Raw genomic sequence first — 20,115 nt, forward strand, 5'->3', positions numbered from 1 at the left:
TTTAACCTCAGCTGGATGCAAGAAACAGCACGATCAAACAATGGAAAGCTCCAGAACAGCTACTAAAACAACCTTGAAATGAAATTGTTTTCTCAGCTACGCATGCGTTTTACACTCCTGCAGCTCTGGAGCGTAATGACATCACTTATTCAGAGGTTATCACTGCAGTTTCTCACTTCAGGAGGCACATCCCGGGGCCCAGATATGAGTGATGTAAAACTGATTATAAATCCATTTGTGCTTGCAGAGGATTTACGAATAATCACGGCAGTTCCAGCTGTGGATCCCACAGAGTTCATTGTCAACAAAGAAGTACTGTTAGCTAGAATTATCCAGTGGGTGGCACTAATACTACAGCTGAAACATATCAGCAGACATTAGTTAGACTATTCCGAGTGTCAGGCTTTGGTTCACATTAACATATCAGTACAAAATTGATTCAATCACTGAGTTGAATGTGTTAAAATGTAGCCACCTTATGTAATTTTACTGCTTAAACAGATCACAGCTGTAGTAGCTTCACTAAGAGGAAAACTTAGTTATATTCAGATGAAAGTGTTTTACCCAAGTCCCCTTTAATTTATGGACCATTGAACGGCTTCTTAAATGCTCCCTCTTAGAGGAAAGCTTAGCCATGTTTCTGATATTATTAATGCTTCACTAGGAGGCAAACTTAGTCATATTCATATATTGAAGATCTGTTATCATTCATTACATCAACAGTTCTGTTATTAGCTATATTTTTAAATGCTTCCTCTTAGAGGAAAGTTTATCCATGTTTGTTAGCTTTTGTTAGTTTACTCAAATTACCTGTTATAGTTATACCAATCTTACTGTTAGCTAAAATTAATGTTTTTATTTACCTGTATTTCTGTGTTGTATTTTTTATGTCTTTATGTAAAGCACATTGAGTTGCCTGTGGTATGAAATGCGCTATATAAATAAAGATTGATTGATTGATTGATAGTTGAACTAAAACCAGAGAAGATAACGATGACCTCAAAGCATGACGTATGAGCTGTATAAAGGCGGGAACAATTGGTTATTCATATTCACTTTTTAGAGATGTGCTGGCTCTTTAAGAAAACAGGTGTGTCGTTGACAGGTAATAGTACAGAAACAGGAAGTAGCCGCTTTAGAAAGCAAACGCAAACGACAAGGGACCGTTTTCTTCAGCACAAAATGAACATGAGGGAAGAAGGGAAATACTTTGGTAAGATTCATACAGCTAATTGCTCGTAGCACATTTAGAGATCAGCTTTATTTTCCTTTGAACCAGGTAAGGTGAGCAGAAAAGTGTCAAATCTAACATGTGATTTGGTTTCTGTAAAGATCTTGGTGTGCTCAATAAATAAAACTTAAAACTGCTTTAAAATGAACTAAGTTCGTGTCTAAAGTCATTTGAATATTCTCTCTGCAGACCGGCCTGACTGACGACATGAAACAATCTTTGCTCCTCGTCTGTCTGTCCCTGGCAGGTAAAACCATTTGCTCTGACACTTTCTTCTCTTCTTCCGACTGCATCGTTCAAACAGCTCATACAAGTCTCCGAGGAGTATCGGTGGAGACTTTACTGTGAGGAAAAATGAATGAATAAATAAACAGGCCAGGGAGGGACCGCTGTAATATTCCAGGCACGTAAATAAAACAATTGCATTTCGGCCTGTGAAACCTGCGCGACCGCATTCCCGTCAGTGGAGCCTTCAGGGTCTACTTACAGAATCCTACGTCCGAGTTTCATTATGTGGCGCAGAATAACAATTGGCTCATTGCTTCTGTAACAGTTATGGTAGCGTGTGCAGCGCTACAGTTTTTGATTACAGTAATCACCAGAGGTGGGAGAAAGTCCCTATGTTGCAGGTCCAAGTAGAGTCTCAAGTCTTTGCTCTCAAGTCCAAGTCAAGTCGTCCTAGGATTTTTGTTTTCGAGTCCCAACCAAGTCCTAACAAATCGATTATAATTAATAATACATGACCACGCCTCAATTAAGTTGTTTATATTTTATTGTTAATGTTCTGCCACTTATTCATTTGTATATTTTTATTAATATTGTGCTTAGATGCTTCGTCAATATAAGCACTGCCTTCTTGTGCCAATAAAGCTATTTGAAATTGAAAAAATTGGGCGATATCTTTTTTTTTTTTTGTGTTTTGGCATTAATTATCCAGCCAAGACTTTGTAAATCAATAGACAATAGACTTTGGGAGGTATTTCTCCTTTTATTTCTACACAAACTTGCTGAAACTTGCACATAAAAAATTCAGGCGGCGTTCAGGTGTCACTGACGGCTGGGATTTCTGCCTGGTTGCTACAGTATTGATGCGACACTTTTAAAAAATATTTTAATATTTGTGCTTGCTGCCTGTGACTTGACTCGAGTCCAGAGGGTTAAGTCCAAGTAGAGTCTCAAGTCTTTGCTCTCAAGTCCAAGTAGAGTCTCAAGTCTTTTTTTGATTTGGTCAAGCAAGTCTCAAGTCATCAAAATCGGGACTCGAGTCCAAGTCAAGTCTCAAGTCTCGAGTCCAAGTTCTCTGTAAGTACCTCTGGTAATCACAGCATGAAAAATAGACCTGTTAACTTGACTATTGCTCAGACTGCAAAAACAAAACTCCATTAGTTATCATAAAGCCTGACCACAAGCATGTACAGTTATCTCAAGGACCCAATGAGTCAGCGGACCCTGGTTTAGCTCATAAAATTCTACAAACACGAAGAGACAAAATGGCAACAAAGATCGATAGAAATGACCAGAGCCTTATAACCAATGGCACACAAAGCAATTCAGAAAATATTCAGCATGTTCATATTCAATTGCACAATGGTCACATAGACACAAAGCAAAATGAGACACAAAATGTAGCTCAAATTGAGCAAAGATGCAGTACAACCAAGAAAGGGCTACAAAACTACCCAAAAGAACAAACAGATGGAAAAACTTCCCAACAAAGGCAATGTTTATTACATTGCCTTTGTAATGGGAAATGACTCACACCCCTGAACTTCTTGGTGGGAAGTTTTGTTTTGTGTTTTCTCTATCCTATGCTGACAGTAACAGAAATATAGAGGACTGGCAACAGAATTCCATAACTGCATTTTATATTTGTGGAAAGAATAATGTATAAAAATGGCAAAGATTGAGCAGCAAATATAAACTTTCAGTGTTTGTGCTGCTTCAGAGAGATGAGCAAAGAAAAATTAGCTCCAGGAATGTAAATTGAATTTTAATTTGTCCATTAACTAAGGGCTGTTGTTCATGCATGAAATATAATAATTGAAGTAATAATCAGCAACACTTTCCAATTATTAAATATTCATTTTACTGCCATGTATCAGCAGATGAGATACTGCACAGCAGTGGTTCAACCTGGAGTGTCTAAATGCTGAAAGCATTTTTTATTTTTTTTTGTTTCTAAACGTCTGTGCGGTTGGGCGGATGAATCACCGATAATACCTTCAGTAAGAACAAAAACATTTTTCAGTTTTCTACTGAAAATTGGATGGATGGATAAAAAACTGAAAAGACAGCTTGTCAGAATACTCCCACTTGATCGACCTCAAGGAACTTAAAGTTTAGCTTCATAAAGTAAAATATTTTCAAGCTACCAGTTTACAGTTTTATGGGCAGATCTTTTTTTTTTTTATCAAATTGGCATGTCATCTCAACTCTTTTATTTTGTTTTTAATTCTTTATTCCATATCTAGAGCTGGATCAAATAGTTATGTATTTAATTACAAATAATCTTTTTTTGAATAACTCTTAACTCTTAATAATGCCTTAAGTACAATGTCTTTGACTTTTGCTCTTTTAAGGCCTTTGTAAAAACAGTCCAACAGAACATGAAAGTATCATCGTTCTCCTGCGTCACTCATGGGCGTTTCTCACTTCTGTCTCATTACTTTTTACCCAGATACAAAGTCAACAAAGGCCAAAGCCTAAAACCTGTTTGTTACCTTTAAAATGCCTGTGTGGGAACCTGAATCCATCTAGTGTAAAGTCAATCCAGTGAGACCAATCAGGACCTTATTGATATGATTCACTGTAACTTGCGTGGCGGGTGTTCTTCCATGGTTGTTTTGCCAGTAAAAGGACATTGTAGATTCAGATAGTCTTCTCCAGTCTCAATCCTCAACACCAACACAAAGATCCAAACAGAAAAACAGAGATTTTCTTCTTCACCCTCTTTTCTCTACAGACAACAACATATCACATTTAAACAGATGAATACATAAAATCAATGGATCTTCACAACACAGATACCTAAAAATCGTCTATTTGCCAGTAATTCTTGCAATGGAAGACAAGAAAAATACAATAGTGACATGGCTTTCTTTAAGTTAGGCTAACAGAACACAAAATGTTTTTACTTGTGTTCATTAACAGTCCAAAAAACATAGTGTGACTCTATGAGGAAGGAAAGTGTTTTTTCTATCGAGTTTATACCTCCAGAGACAGTCTGTGTCTCTATAGATTTCCTCTCTGCAGTGATGGAAGATGTATTTGCTTGAGTAACAGTACCAGTGTAGGAATACTTGTTTACATGCTTAAATAATCACTTTTAATTATCACTGTAAGCAGTCTCTTACTGTTGTAGCTGGTTCAGATTAAGCCTGTTTTTAACTGCTGGCCTACATTTTTGTTGTATTTAAGAAATCCTGTGAAAATGTAGTGGATAGGACAGAAGAAAAGAGTGGAATATCTCCACTACACAAATTTGTGCTGATCATATTATCTATTTAAGACATTTCAGAGGTTAACATCATTATGCCCTAAACAATAAATGAAGTGAAACCAAAAGTGCTCGAACATGGCATAGAGTATGGATATCTTAAAATGCCGTATGTCCCACAGGAGAACTTGTTATCGTTGAGGTTTTCCCTTTTAGTTTCCATGTAGCACCATCATTTTATTGCTTCTGCTGTATTTAGTTTTGCACCCATTACTGCTCCAGAATGATGTGATGCCCACTGTAAACATTAATATTTTTATTTTTTTGTTTAGTTCTCCTCTCTGCCAGTGTACTGGCAAAGGACCAGGTGCAGATCCAGTTCCAGACAGATCCGGTCCTGACACAAACTGGCACTGAAATAGTCTTCACAGTGTTGGTTGTGCCTGAGGTTTTCACCATGACATGGAAGTACCAAGGAGGAGTTACTCTGGGTGCGAGGATCGCAGGAGTCAGCAGTGTTAACCCGGTGCCCCAGTTCCTGGGCAGAGTCACCATTGGCGCCACTCAGCTCCGAATTGGAAACGCCCAGCTCCAAGATGCGGGGAACTACACAGTGGAGGTGGAACCCATTGCCACCACAGGCCTGTCTGGTAACTCCAGATCTATACAGCTGAGGGTGTTTGGTAAGAGATAAAGAAGTGTGCCTGAACAGGGGAGAAGACGGGATGCGGAGTGGTGGTGAAGTGTGTAGGGGACAGAGGTTGTGAGGAAGGGATGATGTTAAGGGAGAACGTGAGGAAATGAAGAGGAGAGGGAGGATTTAGGGAGTAAGAGAATTACTCGGGTAGGTATAATGAAATTAGTGACCCATAGAAGAGGAGGTAAAATTAATAAAAAAGGAGGAGGGGGTGAAGCAAGTGGCTCAGGGCTTTATGCTAATTAAAACTCATTTGATATTCAGCACTCATGCTCTTAGATGTTCGATTTTGTCTAAATGTGGTGCAGCATTTAGAGACAGTACATTCTGTATTTGCATTCATTTACATTCAGTACTGTAATGGAGCCTGAACAGCTGAGTGTCTCTTTATTTTCAGTCATCAGCCCACGCTGAAGGGATGACGTATACATCCTTCTTACCTCGAGTACTAATGGGAGGGCAGGGAGCCTGAATTGTTTGAAGCACCAGTCTGTTGCTGAAAGGTCACATTCTGTGAACTCACGACTGCTGGTTCACATCTTGGATCGGTGGAGTCCTTGAGCACGACTCTAATCCTCCAGCTTACTCTCTATTAACTCTTGAAATGAGAGTCTGCTTAAATCTTAACATATGAAACACTGCTGCTGAGTCACAGACAAGCGGGTGCTCTATAAAAATGCAAGTAATTAGAGCTATTTAGTAGTTGCTCTAATGTTTTTGTTTGCTGTTGTGGTTCTCTCTTAGTCACAGCTCCCTCCTCCATCCATACGCCCCCTCTTCTCCCAGTCCAATTATTTAACTTAGGCTGCTCGCCAAGAGGCATTCGGCTACCGCTCACACCGTCTGCCCTCTTATTTGCCATCTGCGCTTCTATCTGAACGCTGTCCCTTCTCAGCTCTCTCTTGCTTTGATTACAACAAATTATCCTCAACAGAAACATCAAACTGCTCCCTATTGTTCTGTCACTCCATCTCTTGAAGTGTGCTCTCACTGATACTCTCAGGCTCCATTCTAACAGCAGCAGTTATTCAGAAACATTTTGTCTGTGATTCTGTTTTTTTGAAGTCTAAAATAAAATTAACTTTTTTTATTTTTTTTATTTTCAAGATGCGGTATCTGGGGTGAGTCTGTTTGTTCCTTCAGTGGCAGTGGAGGGGAGAAATGTGTCTCTGAGCTGTACACGGACTGCAGGGACAGAGATTACAGTCCAGTGGGGCAAAGACGGCTCAGCCATCACAGCCGACTCCAGGATCACTATCTCAGGTGGCTCTCTGGTCATCAACCCAGCCAGACGAGGTGACGCCGGAGAGTACACATGTACTGCCAGCAACCCTGTCAGCGCCCAAACGGCCACACAAAGCGTCACTGTCTACTGTGAGTTTACACTGACCAAGACAAGAAGCAGCTAATCTGCTGTAACCACTGCAAATGGCAGTAGCTTATCTCCCTATCCACATTGCACTGCACACAGTGTGCTGAATTGCACTCAGCTTGCAAAAGACAGTCTTCCATAAGCTTACAAAGCTGCTTCTGGCTTTGTGTTGATCACATCATTAAGTCTGATATGACACTCTCACAGCAGCATCCTGTTCTATGGTATTTACCGACTGCATCAAAGTCTTTTTCGATCAAAATTGGTTTCTTTACCTAAATTCAAAGAACCAAGTGCCAAAAGCATTTGTACTTCAGTAAAGGTAAGTCAAATTAATATTGAGTCTTCAAATTGGGTGGCCACAGAAATGTGCGTCACCAGAATTGGTTGCAAAGCGAATCTGTAATAACACCATCAAAGAGCCTGTTACATTTCTGCTGTCTGACTGTGTCTTGTTAAACCTGCTGAGGATTGTTTTCACAGTTCATTCATCTGTTATTTTCCCCCCTTTTTTTTATTAAATGCTCAGTCTATCATTTCTCAGAAATAATGAAAAATGCTGTTCACTCGTTGGGCGACATCTTAAATTGACATGATTTCCAACAAAAAACAATTTACAGTAATTCACAGCAGAACTACATAATGAAATAGTTTTTAAAGAGCTTATCAAAATATTTTTTTTCCTCATAAATTGTATAAATAACTGGTATCAGAATTGTTGACAGAGAAAAACGCTTGTTTACGTTGTTGTCAACAGTTTTGCAAGCAGAGTCACGTTTATTGCAATGTTTGATTGGAAAATCAAATCTGTAAACCTGTTGCCATTTATGGCATTGAATAAATAATTGCCAGTCTACAAAGAATTTTCCACTATGATGAAGCTAAAACACATTTTTGGAGTTAAAAGTTAAGTCTCAAATCCCCTTCAGATCCTTTACTTAGTATTTTGTTAAAGGGGAAGTTCGAAGCAGTGGCGGTACGACACTGATTTACGCCCCGGGCGAAACCCGGTGCTGGCAGCTCTGAACTAACAGTGCTATAGTACGCATTAATTCATTCATTCGTCTTAAAGTATTGGTGAAATACTAGCCCCTTTCACACTGCGACCCGCTACCTTAGCAGGTCCAAATTGCACCTTCGACCCGCGTCGAGCAATGTGAACGCTTGGCGTGTTGGTGACCCGTGTCGCCTGAAGCCGAGTTCAGGGGGCGTTGCCTAGTGGCAGAGCGTCACACGAAACGCATAAAATGCTGGGCGTGTACAATGACGTAGGCACAGGCCATGCGTCGGAGGTAGGGTTAAATACACCTTGAGGACTCGTTTTTGCAATTGTATATGCAGTTCATGGAGATGTTATTTTACGGGGTGTGGATGGTTACAACGTGGGATGCCGCCGAAGAACATATGCGGAGAATACAAGAGCACTATAGTCCCCGAAATGTGGCGGTAAATAACGTCCTCTGCTCGGAGGCTGAGGAGCTCGCGGACCTCCTTGTCTCCCCAGTTGGCCATATTAAAAAATGTCTCGCCCACGTCCGACCCGCGTCGATTGCGTTCACACCAAACTCGGCTCGGCAAAAAGACTAGGGTCCGACGCGGGTCGAAAGGCGAATCGAGTTGACGCGGCAGCCCGGGTCGGCAGTGTGAACGCAACAGCGGACACGCTAAATTCGCAGATTAAACGCGGGTTATTCGGCAGTGTGAAAGGGGCTAAAGACAGATAATGCCTTATTTAGAGGCTGTATTGTCTCTGCCCCGTTCACTCCCGTTATATGGATATACGCGGATCTCGAGTGATCTAAATAGCGTCCGAAGGACGCCGATTTCACCAGAATGTTATCGATGAGTAGATGAACGTATTTTATGCCAGAAATAAGGTCCAGGTTTAAAAAAAACAAACTTCCCCTTTAAAGCACCTTTGGCACTGGTGGTTGCCTAAAGTCTTCTTTGGAATTAACTGGCTTAGCTTAGCACATTTTTCATGTGGATGTTTCTTCCTTCTTCTTGGCAGAAACATTCGAGTTAAACCAGGTTAAATGGGGAGCATCAGTACAAGGACATTTTTAGATTTTGTCAGTGATCCTCTGCTGGGTTCAGGTCTTGGCCTGGGTTGGTACATGAATTTTACATGAGTTTTCCTGGAAAAATACTTTTTATGCTTTGGTTTTTTTTTTAGTTTTTTTTTTGGGCTGTATGTTTCGAGTCAGGTTGTTGTCTTGTTGAAATGTTAACCTTCTCCCCTGCCCGAGATCCCGATCACTCTTGAAAAGCTTTTCATTCAGGAATACTTTATATTTTTATGCATCCATCTTTCGCTCGTGACTAATCTGCAGCCCTGTTCACAGAAAAACCTCTCCACAGTATAATGCTGCTATAAGCATGTCTAACTTTAAAGCTCGCATTACTCAGGTGATGCTCAGTTTGTGGTTTCCTCCTTTCATGCTGTTGGAAATTGTGGTCAAATAGTAATTTTTTTTGTGTCTAAAGCATCATAAAATGTGGAAAACTTGAAAGGGTGCATTATTGTATACTACAACAGACTGTTTGAAAGGGAGGGCAGCAAAACCCCTGGAAGTGTCTCCTCTGTCTGAAATATTTCTTTTGAGCCTCTGTGCTGGATTTTAGATGAAAAATATCCCTCAACTGACTCTCAGATTTCAGTGTTAATTAATTCTTGAGACATGTTGATCCAGCAGGTGTAAGAGCAGCCAATGCAATTGTGGGTCAGGGTTAAAAGCGAAGAGAATTCCGAAGCGAAACAGAATGGCATGGCTCTCTCATTAGCTGAATATGATTTAAAAGGGTTAACCACGGTGATTAAGCCTAATGTGGTGACTTTAACCCCAAATTTCCACAATAATACCAGTTTTAGCAGAACACATAAGTGTTTTTCATTAGCACTGCCCTTTTTTTTTTTTTTTGTCATTGCTGTCATTCATGTTTGTGGCTAACAAGTGTATTCTAATTATCAACAAACCAGATGGACCTGATGCCCCTGTGCTGACCATTGACAGACCAAAGGAGTGTGTAGGGGGAGTGGACGTATTGGTGGGACAGACGGTGCGTCTCACCTGTACATCCGACTCGCTGCCTCCTGCCCTCTTCTCATGGCAACGTGATGGACAAGCTGTCACATCCGGCCAGCCAGACAGCGGGGTGCTTAGCCTTCAGACTTTCTCAACCAATGAGAGCGGTCGGTACGCCTGCACAGCCAGAAACAGCATCACTGGAGGCACGTCGGAGCAGAGCACCGGGCTGGCCATCGCAGGTGAGTTATGGTGAACAGTGACCTCTCTGTGACTGATAATGATGATGGTTGGTTTTGGAACCTGTCGCTGTATCAGTCTTCAGGACAGAAAAGGGATCAGAAGTATCCTGGGAGATTTATCTGGTGAAAATGTGGTCAAAGTCATTCAGCTTCTCATCCTCCCTTTATTTTCATTTCTTTCCCCCCCTGTCTCTTTCTCTCTGCAATTACTTCATCATCCTTTTTTTAGAATCTCCCCTCCTCTCCTTTATCTTCTTTTTCATACTTTCCTCTTGTCTGTCTGGGCTCCAGACTCATTATCTTTATTAATTCTATCCCTTACGACACCAATCTTTCTATTTCAGATGTATGTCTCGACGGAGGGGAAGTTGCGGGGATAGTTATTGGCTGTTTTCTGGCCATTCTAATCATTGTGCTCCTCATTGTGCTCCTTATCTTTCTCGTACGAAGAAGGGGGGGTAAGTGTGCCTGTGTGATCACGGACATGGTGCTTGTATACTATCTTGCTGGAAAACATTTGAACTGGCTTTTGATGATCTCTCTGTCTGTACAGGCACATTTTCTTACACGAAGGTAACATTTTACTTTTGTTACAGCACAACAAAGGCAAAGGGAAACTGTACTTGTTCAGAAGACGAATCCCAATTCAAGGCCTATAGTAAGCCACTATAACGTTTACAAGATTCACTATTGATACTGTCCTCATCTTATGATGGTGCTTTTCACAAACTAACCACATCATTCCATCTTTCTTTTGCTTTCTCTTCCATGCCTTTATATTCAATTTGTTCCCATCAAGCCTACAGATCTACAACCTGATGTTGTAAGAGATTTGGACCAAGGTCTCCAACCCCCCCTCTATACACGTCGACCTGACCGCTTATACACAGCTCAGCGTGAAAGCAACCAACAGACACTGCCACAGAACAGACGACAAAACTCCGACACACACCAACACAATGGACAAACTGACACAAATAGACTTCTAAACAATGCCATTCACAACACTAATTCAGACCCACACAATGGCATTGACAACCCAGCTTTTGTGCACACTGCTGGTCAGATTGCAAACACGCTCCCAAACACACAGCAGCAAAATCCTAACATTCTCATACAGACTTGCACTGGCCAGGGTGGAGCCCAGCCCCCGGCGGTTCAACTCAGCCTCAACACGCTGCCACGCACCAGTCAGCTAAACGACAATGCACAAATGCCCACCATTCATGTCAATCTTAACTCCTATTTAACCAGTGGACAACAGACTCAGCAAGACGGCTCATTACCTCTCACTAATGCAGCCAACGATACTGCTCAACATATGCGACACAACCTTATACCTACAAGGCAATCAAATCCCACCATGCAAAGCAGTCAGTCCTATCCAAATGACCCTCGACTTATTGGTCATGTAGATGCAGATAATTTAGCTCAGCCTGGACTTATCCCAACAGCATATACGCATTTTAACAGTAATGTCCCTTCTCAGCGAAATGCCAACACACAGACATTCCAGCAGGACCCAGAGCCTCGTAGGAGGTCTGACAGGAACTCAAGAACACACGAGGCCACTCCAAGCTCCTCCCGTAGACAGATTCCTTGGGATCTCCACAGAGGGACACCAGCATATCCCAGTGGTACCTTTCAAAGAGCACAGGCGTCAGCTGAATACACTTCTGATTCTACAGACTACACCAGAGACAACATGATCCACCGTCTCATACGAGAGGCAAGAAGACCAAACAGATCTCAGCCTCAGAGCCAAACAGCTTCACGCCGCAGAACACCACCCAGACGGGATCCACCATCAGAGGACAGTCAAACACAAAGCGGTTCAGCTGATCTGCGACGACCAAATGCCACCAGTGTTACACGGCCTGAGCCCTTCCACCACACACAGAGAAGTCCCCGCACACAAAGGGAAAGTGCGCAGCGCAACATTAGAGGCAGCCAGACTGCCCTCAGGCAGGAAACGACTCACGGCAATAACCCCCAGGCACTGCCTGTCATGAGCCAGCAGGCCTCTGCAGGTCGCTCTGCTGTGTCACAAGGACCCACAGGGCAACAGGGATGGACTGCACCACAGGATGCTGATACCAGAGCGTTGGTTGATCCTAATCACCTTCAGCAGGCATACATGGCTCAGCAACACATAGCAGCACCAATCCAAACACCACAAGCCCTCGGCACACGCACACAGCCTGGCATGCACGGTGCCAGTCAGCCTCGCCAAGGGGGCACTGCTCCAGCACCAAACCCTTCTGCCCAGCCAAATCCCACAAACTTAACCCAGGCTGCACTTAAAGATCACACTGATAGGGCTCAAGTGTTTCAAAATCGGAGACAACAGACTCAGGCTGCCCTGCTTCACCCCAGTCCACAGCAGACTCAAGCTCAAGCCACCGGGGTACAGCGCCCGCCAACTCCTCCTCCTGTTATCCCCCTTGTACAGTTTCAAACCCTCCCCAAAGAGCACACTCATCATAAATCCCCAAATAGAGGCCCACAGCCCCTCAAAAATGTACCAGCCGCTCAGCAACACATGCGGGTACAACAGAGGCCTGGTGCAGCTCGCCATCCCACCGTGATGCCAGCCAACCATCATCAGCATCGTGGAAATGGTCATAGGCATGGCCACGTCCATGCCCATGTACATGGACGCCCTGCCCACTTCACCCAGCCGGTGAGTGTGAGACACACATGATTCACTGAAATGACAGCCAACAGATACCGTATGTTTATGGGCCAAGGCTGACAGCTGTCGTGTCATACTTCCTGTGTGTTGTGTTTTGGGTCTGCCTTTACCTGCAATCTCCAGTTGCTACTTTTGTCTGTTGTAAGTCTTCAAGGATACCTGACAGCACCTTTAAGTGGCTGTTGTGTGTTTTTTTTTTCTTCAATTCTTCATCTCTGTGCTATAAAAATGTACTTAGTCTTTAGTGTTTGTGATACTGAAGCAGTCTGTGAAAATAGCTTTGTGTGTCAGAAGTTCTGCTTCTTCCTCGGCATGACATGTTGCCAATGAAGGCCTTGTTGTGTCTTTCCAGCAACAGGCCCAAAGAGGAAGACCAAGATGATGACAGATGTCAGCAGGCTCCTCTCTACAACTGTCCCGCTTGCACTGTCACAAACAAACAGCTGACAGACGGGATCCAATATTCCAACAGGCAAGACTGACTGCAAGAGGTTCTGCTTTCAAAAAAGCTGTCATAGCCTGGTATTTCAGTCCTGAAGGGAACTTTTTTTTAAGTAAAAGAAATGAACTTGTCTCCCATGGGGATGATATAATGTATTATTTTTAATATAGTCCCTCTTTTTTTAAATGATACTTGAATTACTGAAAACAAAATGCTCCTCCATCAGCAACCTGCCTCAAAACACAAGCACACTGTTCCCACATATACTGTTTAGACTTCTGAAGCACTGGTCATATATCAAAATTTGCCCACAGCCTGCTCGAAAAAGTTCAGTGATCAATGGCTCTGGACCAAGTTTACATCCTATCATCCATTTGTCAACAGAGCTAAACAACACTCCCTTGATAAATTGCACATGAGATACTTGCATAAATGTCTGCGAGCACCTGAGCCAACAGTGACAGACAGCAAATGAAAAGGGACCCTGCACAAGATGGACTTGGCGACTGGGAATAGTGACAGTTATGAAGGAAGAAATTAGCAATAGGGGTGGTCTTGAGTCACCTGGAGCTATTTATTTTACGTCCTCTGTTCACAGATGCCTCTTATGACACTTCTCAATTTAGATGATTCGTGTCAGTGAAGCTCTGAAATGGGCTCAGCTTAAAGTGAGGGGGATCCCCTGAATGGGTGGGTGCTTATTAATTAAATGTTTTTATGTGACTTAAATGACTTGGAAAATAATCACATTCCATGCATGAATGAGGTCAGCACAAAGACCTGAGCTGCCATGCTTTCTGCTGAAATGGTTGTGTAGCAAATTACTGGGTCACAGACATGTTATTACTTTTACAAATGATGTATTTATTGATTTTCTAATGTTTTTTTTTTATTTTTCTATTTTGAACTCAGGGATGTCCTTGTTGATTGAAGATTTTAGGTCGGGACAGCGGATATCATTAATTGTGTACATATATATTAAGTATGAAGCTCATATTCTATTTTTCTTTTATTGTCAACTAAATCCATGACAAAACCAAGCCAGTAGTCTTTTCCGCACAGTTTGTGCATTTTGCAAATATACCTTTTTTCCCGTAATTGCATCTGAGTGATAACTGTGTATAAATCCCCTGATGGAAATTGTCCCCAACAAGTGCACTGCTGTTTGAGTAACATCTGTTTAAAGCTACTTTGCCCAGCTGTTTGCTGAAATGACTTAAATTCTTTAAATGGTCTGTTTTAATAGTTTTCTCTTTCAGAAGAAACAGGCTGACAGATCAAATCCTCAAACAGGTGTAGGGAAGTCAAAAGTGTTGCAATTTTAGTGGGGTTTAAAATAAGAAAACACAAAGCGATCATCCATCCTTACACATAAGAACAGATAACCTTGAGATTTATATTTGAAAACCAGCACAAACATTTGCAGAACATACCTTCTGGCTCTAATCCACATCTGCTGAATAAGATTTACTTATTTACTGCTGCTAAAAAGTCTGTTCCTCTGGACAATAATGCTTTATGTCCTCGAATAGATATGATGTGCTACAAGCACAGTGTTTATCTTTGCTCCCTGAGAGGGATTTGTACATTGTTGGGGGTTTATGAACTCTTGTGATGTTTGATCAATAATAAAGATTTTTGCTTGTCTGCATGTAGCCACGGTAAACTTACTATCACAGTGCAGTCACTTGTCTAAACTATACACAAGGGAATGCACAGGACTTTATTTTACTTCTTTCAAAGGGAGCGCAGCCCTCCAAACATGAGTTGTTTTTTTCAGTACAAAATACCACCTTGAGGATGTTGACAGTAAGTCGGTCCACAAAACCACCCATATATTCTGGCACCTCTTTGAATCATAGAGCTGTTTGGAGTCAGGGTATATTTCTGCTCACTGTTTCTATAGTGCTAATTATTCATGGCGGCTGTGTACACCGGCTGCTGTTGTTGGCTCCTCAGATAAATCTGCTCCTTCGGCTTGTGGAGTTGCAGAGCGTTTGTTTGGATCATAGCTCCATCCGTCTCCCAATCCCCTGCTCCCACTTATACGTCACCTCTGATGAACAGTCCTGGTGCTCACTATTGGAGACACTTCACGGTACTCTAGCACTGTAATGAGGGGAGATGGAGTGTTCTTGAGTACCCGTACCAGATAGATAAGGGCACTGCCTACCTGTTCCAACTGAAAGCTGTGATTTATGAAAAGTTTGGAGTGGCTTTCTGAATTAAGCACTTTGTCTACTGCTCTGTGCCTGCTGTCTTTGCAGTAAAGTGTGTTGTTTATCCCTGAAACAACTTGAATGAAATTGCAAGACATTTTGTCGCAAAACCACAACACAGTAAACCTCAAAAGCTGATGTGGCCACCATCTCTGGGACAATTTGCATGCAAATCTGCTTGTATTTCCTTAGTGCACTGATTTACTGTGATTTACTGTGACTGCCACAAGTAATTGTAAATGTTTATGCATCCATCTGAAGGCATAAATTAAAGGAAAACATAACTCAAGTGCTGTGTGTGCAAATTGAGCATTTTTTTTGTATTGATGGATGTTGGTTTTTGTGTGCGTAACTGCAAACTTCCCTTCCTTTAGTGTGTAGAGAGCCAGTGCTGATTTCACTCAGGAGACTGCAGTAAAAGCACTTTAATATTGCAAGATGTCCAATATACCCTAATCCAGTTTTAATTCAAATTCATTCTAACTCAGCAGGAGCACATATTTTTATAGATTTGATGGCATTTTAGTTTGGAAAGAAGTTCAATTAATTAACATCTTGGTGTGAGTTCGAAAAAGTCATGATACCTCCTTTATTTTTTCTCTCATGGCACAGGTGGAGATTTCTCCACCACCAGGAAAAAGACAGTGGTCAGGCTAATAGTCCTCATAAGTCCATCTTATCACTGTAAAATTTTACTATAGAGCCCATTATTAGTCAACATCAGTGTCCTCAAGCAAGACTTTTGACCCCTGCTGCTTTACTTTTAGCCAGTTTTTGACATATGGATAAAATTCATGATCGGATTTTGCAAGACAACAGAACCAAAAGAGTCCTCAACATGTCAGTGTTGTCAGTTTGACCATGAATTTATTTTCAGCCTGACAGATCATCTAACTGTTCAAAATGTCCTGTGGAAGGTCAGAGAATCCGTCATGGTTCACTAACCATAAATTGCTCAGTATGGAAGTCTTTCAACTGTAAATCATACGTCAAAACTATACTGTCAGCTCAGACTTCGTGTCTCCTCACCCACAAGGGGGAGCCACGTGAGAGGATTTTTGTTGCTATTGATTACTTTCCTCCATCTTTTTTCGGCTCCTTTAGGCCCTGTCCATCTGTGCAACTTTGATGGTGGGTGCTGAAATTAATATGCAAGCCATTGGCAAAGTTATTTTTGTCATTAGTCCAACAAAGAAAAACAACAGTAAAGAAAAAAAAAAAAAAAACAATTGTGCAGCAACAAGGAAATGCGCAGTTGTCACAGACTTGTACTTTCTAAGATGTTTAAAGGTGAACTACTGCCTTCAGGGATACAAATCAAACACACTTCCTTCAAAGAGTTTTGTTTCCATCATAATCTTTTGCTAAATCAACTGAGCGTATCATGCTGTGTTTAGTATTTTCACCATGCTTTCTTTCACATAAAGAAAGTCTTCTCTGGGAAATTCTGTGTTTTAAGCTTTTTTTTTCCGACAGATCTGATATCTTTCCTGACACCAAAACACAATAAAAATTAATCCTAGATATTGCCCTGTGGGTACATAAGCATTCACAGATGTTTTCGTCTTTTAAGCCGCGGAAGTTTAAATTAAAAGATGACCAACTGTTTTAGTTTTACTTTAAAGGTACTTGAGAGTGGAGCTCCGAGCAGTAGCAGTAAAATTCACACCTACACACAGCGAAACCACAATGCAGAAGTGTAAAAAAGACGTTCTAAATTAGAGCTGATTCTAGAAAGTGCAGTGCAGATACCTATTCTTCAAACAGAGTCACGTGTTGCAGCAGAAAGTGGTTATACAAAAAAAAGGAAATAACTGGGGAGCTCAAGTCAGTAAAAATATGTCATAGCTGAGAATAGTGAAACATGCAGCATTACAATCACTTGCATTTGGTAAAGACGTGGTTAACGAATTGAGAATTTGTTTCACATGAGCTTCTGCTGCATGCACCTTCTGGTCACTGTAAATTTCTTCCTCTATTGCATTTTGGTCCAGTTTGTCCTGATTTTCTACAAATTTTCTCATGAAACTAATGATGTGAAAGCTCCACATGATGCACAGGCATAAATCTTTTGCATGACATTTCTTTTGACAGTGAAGACTTCCCTGAAAAAAACCCCAAACAAGCTGATAGATGTGAAACTTGTATTATTTACAGCAGGGCTAACTTTAGCCAGCAGACACAACGGCAACAGAGAGATTTCCAGGCTAAAAATGTAGTGTAACAGCAGCAGAAGCCGAAACTGGTCATACAGTAAATGATCTGTCAGAACTGAGTTTTGCACCTCACAGATAAAAACTTGCTATTTCTTCTTTTTCTAAACCCGCACAGTGCTGATTTAAGAGCAGGATAAGCATGCACATAAATTCAAATGTATAATGTATTGCACTGTATCATCACAGGCCAGCTAAACAAACACATCTTCAACTAAACATATCTACTTACCAACCAAAAGTGAGAGCAATCAGATGATCAATCTATCACGGAGCCTGCAGCCAAGGTGCATGACTAGCTGCTCACAGGAGTTTTCTTTCTCTTTGTGCAGTTCTTCAAGCTGTGTTGATTATTACGGAAGGAGAGGATGGTGAAGTTAGAGCTAAGATAGTTTGTTTGATCTGTTAGTTCAAGTTAACTCCGCTCCTTTGACAGCCTGGTTGAGGTGGGCTGCAGAATATTGCAGAGGGAGCTTGATCAAACAAGCAGTCCACTTTCTGTCCTGCACCACATGTCATGCCTGCACATACCTTTAATCATAAGGCGGTCGGTGAAGCTTTAAATAACCCGCAGGAGACAAGCTTTGCTCTGTTTTTAGCTATATCTTAATGACACCAGGTGGACAGATTCCTTTCTCTCCTGGGTTAATTGATGCTGCAGGCCTTCCTTGTTTCCCCTGAAAGGCAAAGCAAACACGATGAAAAGATGTATAATTCCCAATTAAAGTCAGTTTTTTAACATTTTCTAAAGTTCAGTTGATACAGAAACAGAACAAAGTGTATATACTGGTAGCAAGGTGATTTACAGCTGCACATTGCAGAGTAAAATGATATGGAGCACAGTTTCTAGTTTACCTCATGTGCACTTTCTCCTGGTTCCTTACAGGAGATAAGAGCTGTTTTCAGCTGGTAGTGCCGGTCAAGGTCTTGTGTACATTCCTGCCTTCTTATTAAATACAGTTTGAGTGTTATTTGATATGGATTTGTTGCCCTACTTATTTGGGTTCAGCAGCTCAGTACTACATCCACTGTAGGAAATTAAACTGGTCTTGACTGACAGAATATTCAAGCGGAATGAATCTGTGATAAATATATTTTCATTTTAGAAACTCATCTGAATTTGTTTGGATAGCTTTCCGTCAGAGTTTCAGTGTCAAGAAGGAATGGAATCCATGTTTTTAAAATGTAGGTGATTAAGAAGGTAACACTTCTTCTATTGTAGATATCTTTTTTGGCATAAACAAGCAATGAACTGAGAAAAGTCTTTTATTTTCAATTTATACATGTTACTAAACTGTCAATAAAGACTTCAAATGCCATTGTCATCATCTCATCTGTATTTTTAATCCTTTATTAACTAGTGCACCTGTTATTTAAGCCAGGGGGGTTATAGTCCTCCCCTGATGCATTCATTAACAGTTTAAGTGCCCTTATCTGCTTATAACTACACTGTGTCTGATAATTCATTTGTACCGTGTTGAAATGCTGCTTCGGAATGCTAAAAAAGGGAGTTCAAATAAAGTTTTTCACAAGAAAAAATTCCATTAAAATGCTGAAAGGGACTGTGGGCCAGACATACAAATGCTTTTACTGACATCCAGTCAATCATCTTACACTTGGCTGGTGCTGCTTTTTCACGTATTCAAAGTCTTTTCATAAAGTAGGAGATAAAATTAAAAATTTTCAGTCGATCATTAAAATCGTCAATTGAAATATGAACAGCTTGATTGTCTTTTAGAACCTATTCATTTACTTCTTGCGCATACAAGCAAACAAACATGTTCTGGCTTTCATTTTCATATGTAAAATCACTCATTTCTTTTCTCCCCATCAAGTCACTCAGGGACATCACCTCAGGCTCTGCAAACCTGTGAGCGGCTTTTGTAATTAATTCTGGCATTTGAGATTAATGATTAGACAGAAATGAAGTGGTATTGGAAGTTAACATTGGTTGCGGACCTTGTGGGTAGCAGCATGTTCCTGCTTATTTTTGCAGCGTAAAGGAGCTCAAAGAATCTTGGAATATCTCTGCTATCAAAATGCCAATGCTGTGCCATGTGACCTCTTGTTAAAGCAGGCCTCTGGGGGAGTTAAATGTGACATTTACAAAATTTCTTTTGGCACGGTACACGTATATAAAATTGCTCAGTACCATGTATTTTTGAACAACCTTAGATAAGGACAATGTTTTCTGTGGGATGATGAGGGTCTTTGGTCAGTGACATTTTGCTGACCAGAAAAAGTGCTGTCTGTCCCATCGGTCATAAACGAAGGAGCTGAGTCAACAGTTCAAAGCTGAAGATAATGTAAAATAAATTGTGTTTTTATTTATCTATAAATTCTGCAGTGACAAGGGCTTAAAAATACACATACAGAGAACCGTGCAATCCTAAATCTTTTATGCTTATGAAAACTATATTTGGTGCTGTTAGTGAGTTTTCCATGTGGATACCCTGATGTAAGAGTCATAGAGAATATTTATTTGAAGCTAATTTAATCAAAATCTCTCTATCAATACCCTGAAAACATTTTTTTCTCATAA

The 20,115-nt window shown here is 41.0% G+C and overlaps 1 protein-coding gene across 1 annotated transcript; it reads left to right on the top strand.

The window, feature by feature from the left end:
• Window positions 1-1,198: 1,198 nt before the first annotated feature.
• On the top strand, window positions 1,199-15,649 carry LOC142380305 (uncharacterized). Its single transcript, XM_075466054.1, has 9 exons — window positions 1,199-1,279; window positions 1,421-1,478; window positions 5,000-5,350; window positions 6,472-6,738; window positions 9,717-10,004; window positions 10,349-10,462; window positions 10,601-10,662; window positions 10,804-12,687; window positions 13,052-15,649. Exons 2-9 carry the CDS (start codon window positions 1,439-1,441, stop codon window positions 13,079-13,081), a joined length of 3,036 nt encoding a protein of 1,011 aa, XP_075322169.1. The 5' UTR covers window positions 1,199-1,279; window positions 1,421-1,438; the 3' UTR covers window positions 13,082-15,649.
• The last annotated feature ends 4,466 nt before the right edge of the window (window positions 15,650-20,115 follow it).

The sequence above is a fragment of the Odontesthes bonariensis genome, chromosome 5 (genome assembly GCF_027942865.1).
Source record: "Odontesthes bonariensis isolate fOdoBon6 chromosome 5, fOdoBon6.hap1, whole genome shotgun sequence".
Classification (NCBI taxonomy): domain Eukaryota; kingdom Metazoa; phylum Chordata; class Actinopteri; order Atheriniformes; family Atherinopsidae; genus Odontesthes; species Odontesthes bonariensis.

Coding starts and splice junctions, on each gene's coding strand:
- LOC142380305 (XM_075466054.1), top strand. CDS start 1,439: ATGAAACAATCTTTGCTCCTCGTCTGTCTGTCCCTGGCAG. Junction 6,739..9,716: donor ACAAAGCGTCACTGTCTACT/GTGAGTTTACAC, acceptor TCAACAAACCAG/ATGGACCTGATGCCCCTGTG. Junction 10,663..10,803: donor ATCCCAATTCAAGGCCTATA/GTAAGCCACTAT, acceptor GTTCCCATCAAG/CCTACAGATCTACAACCTGA.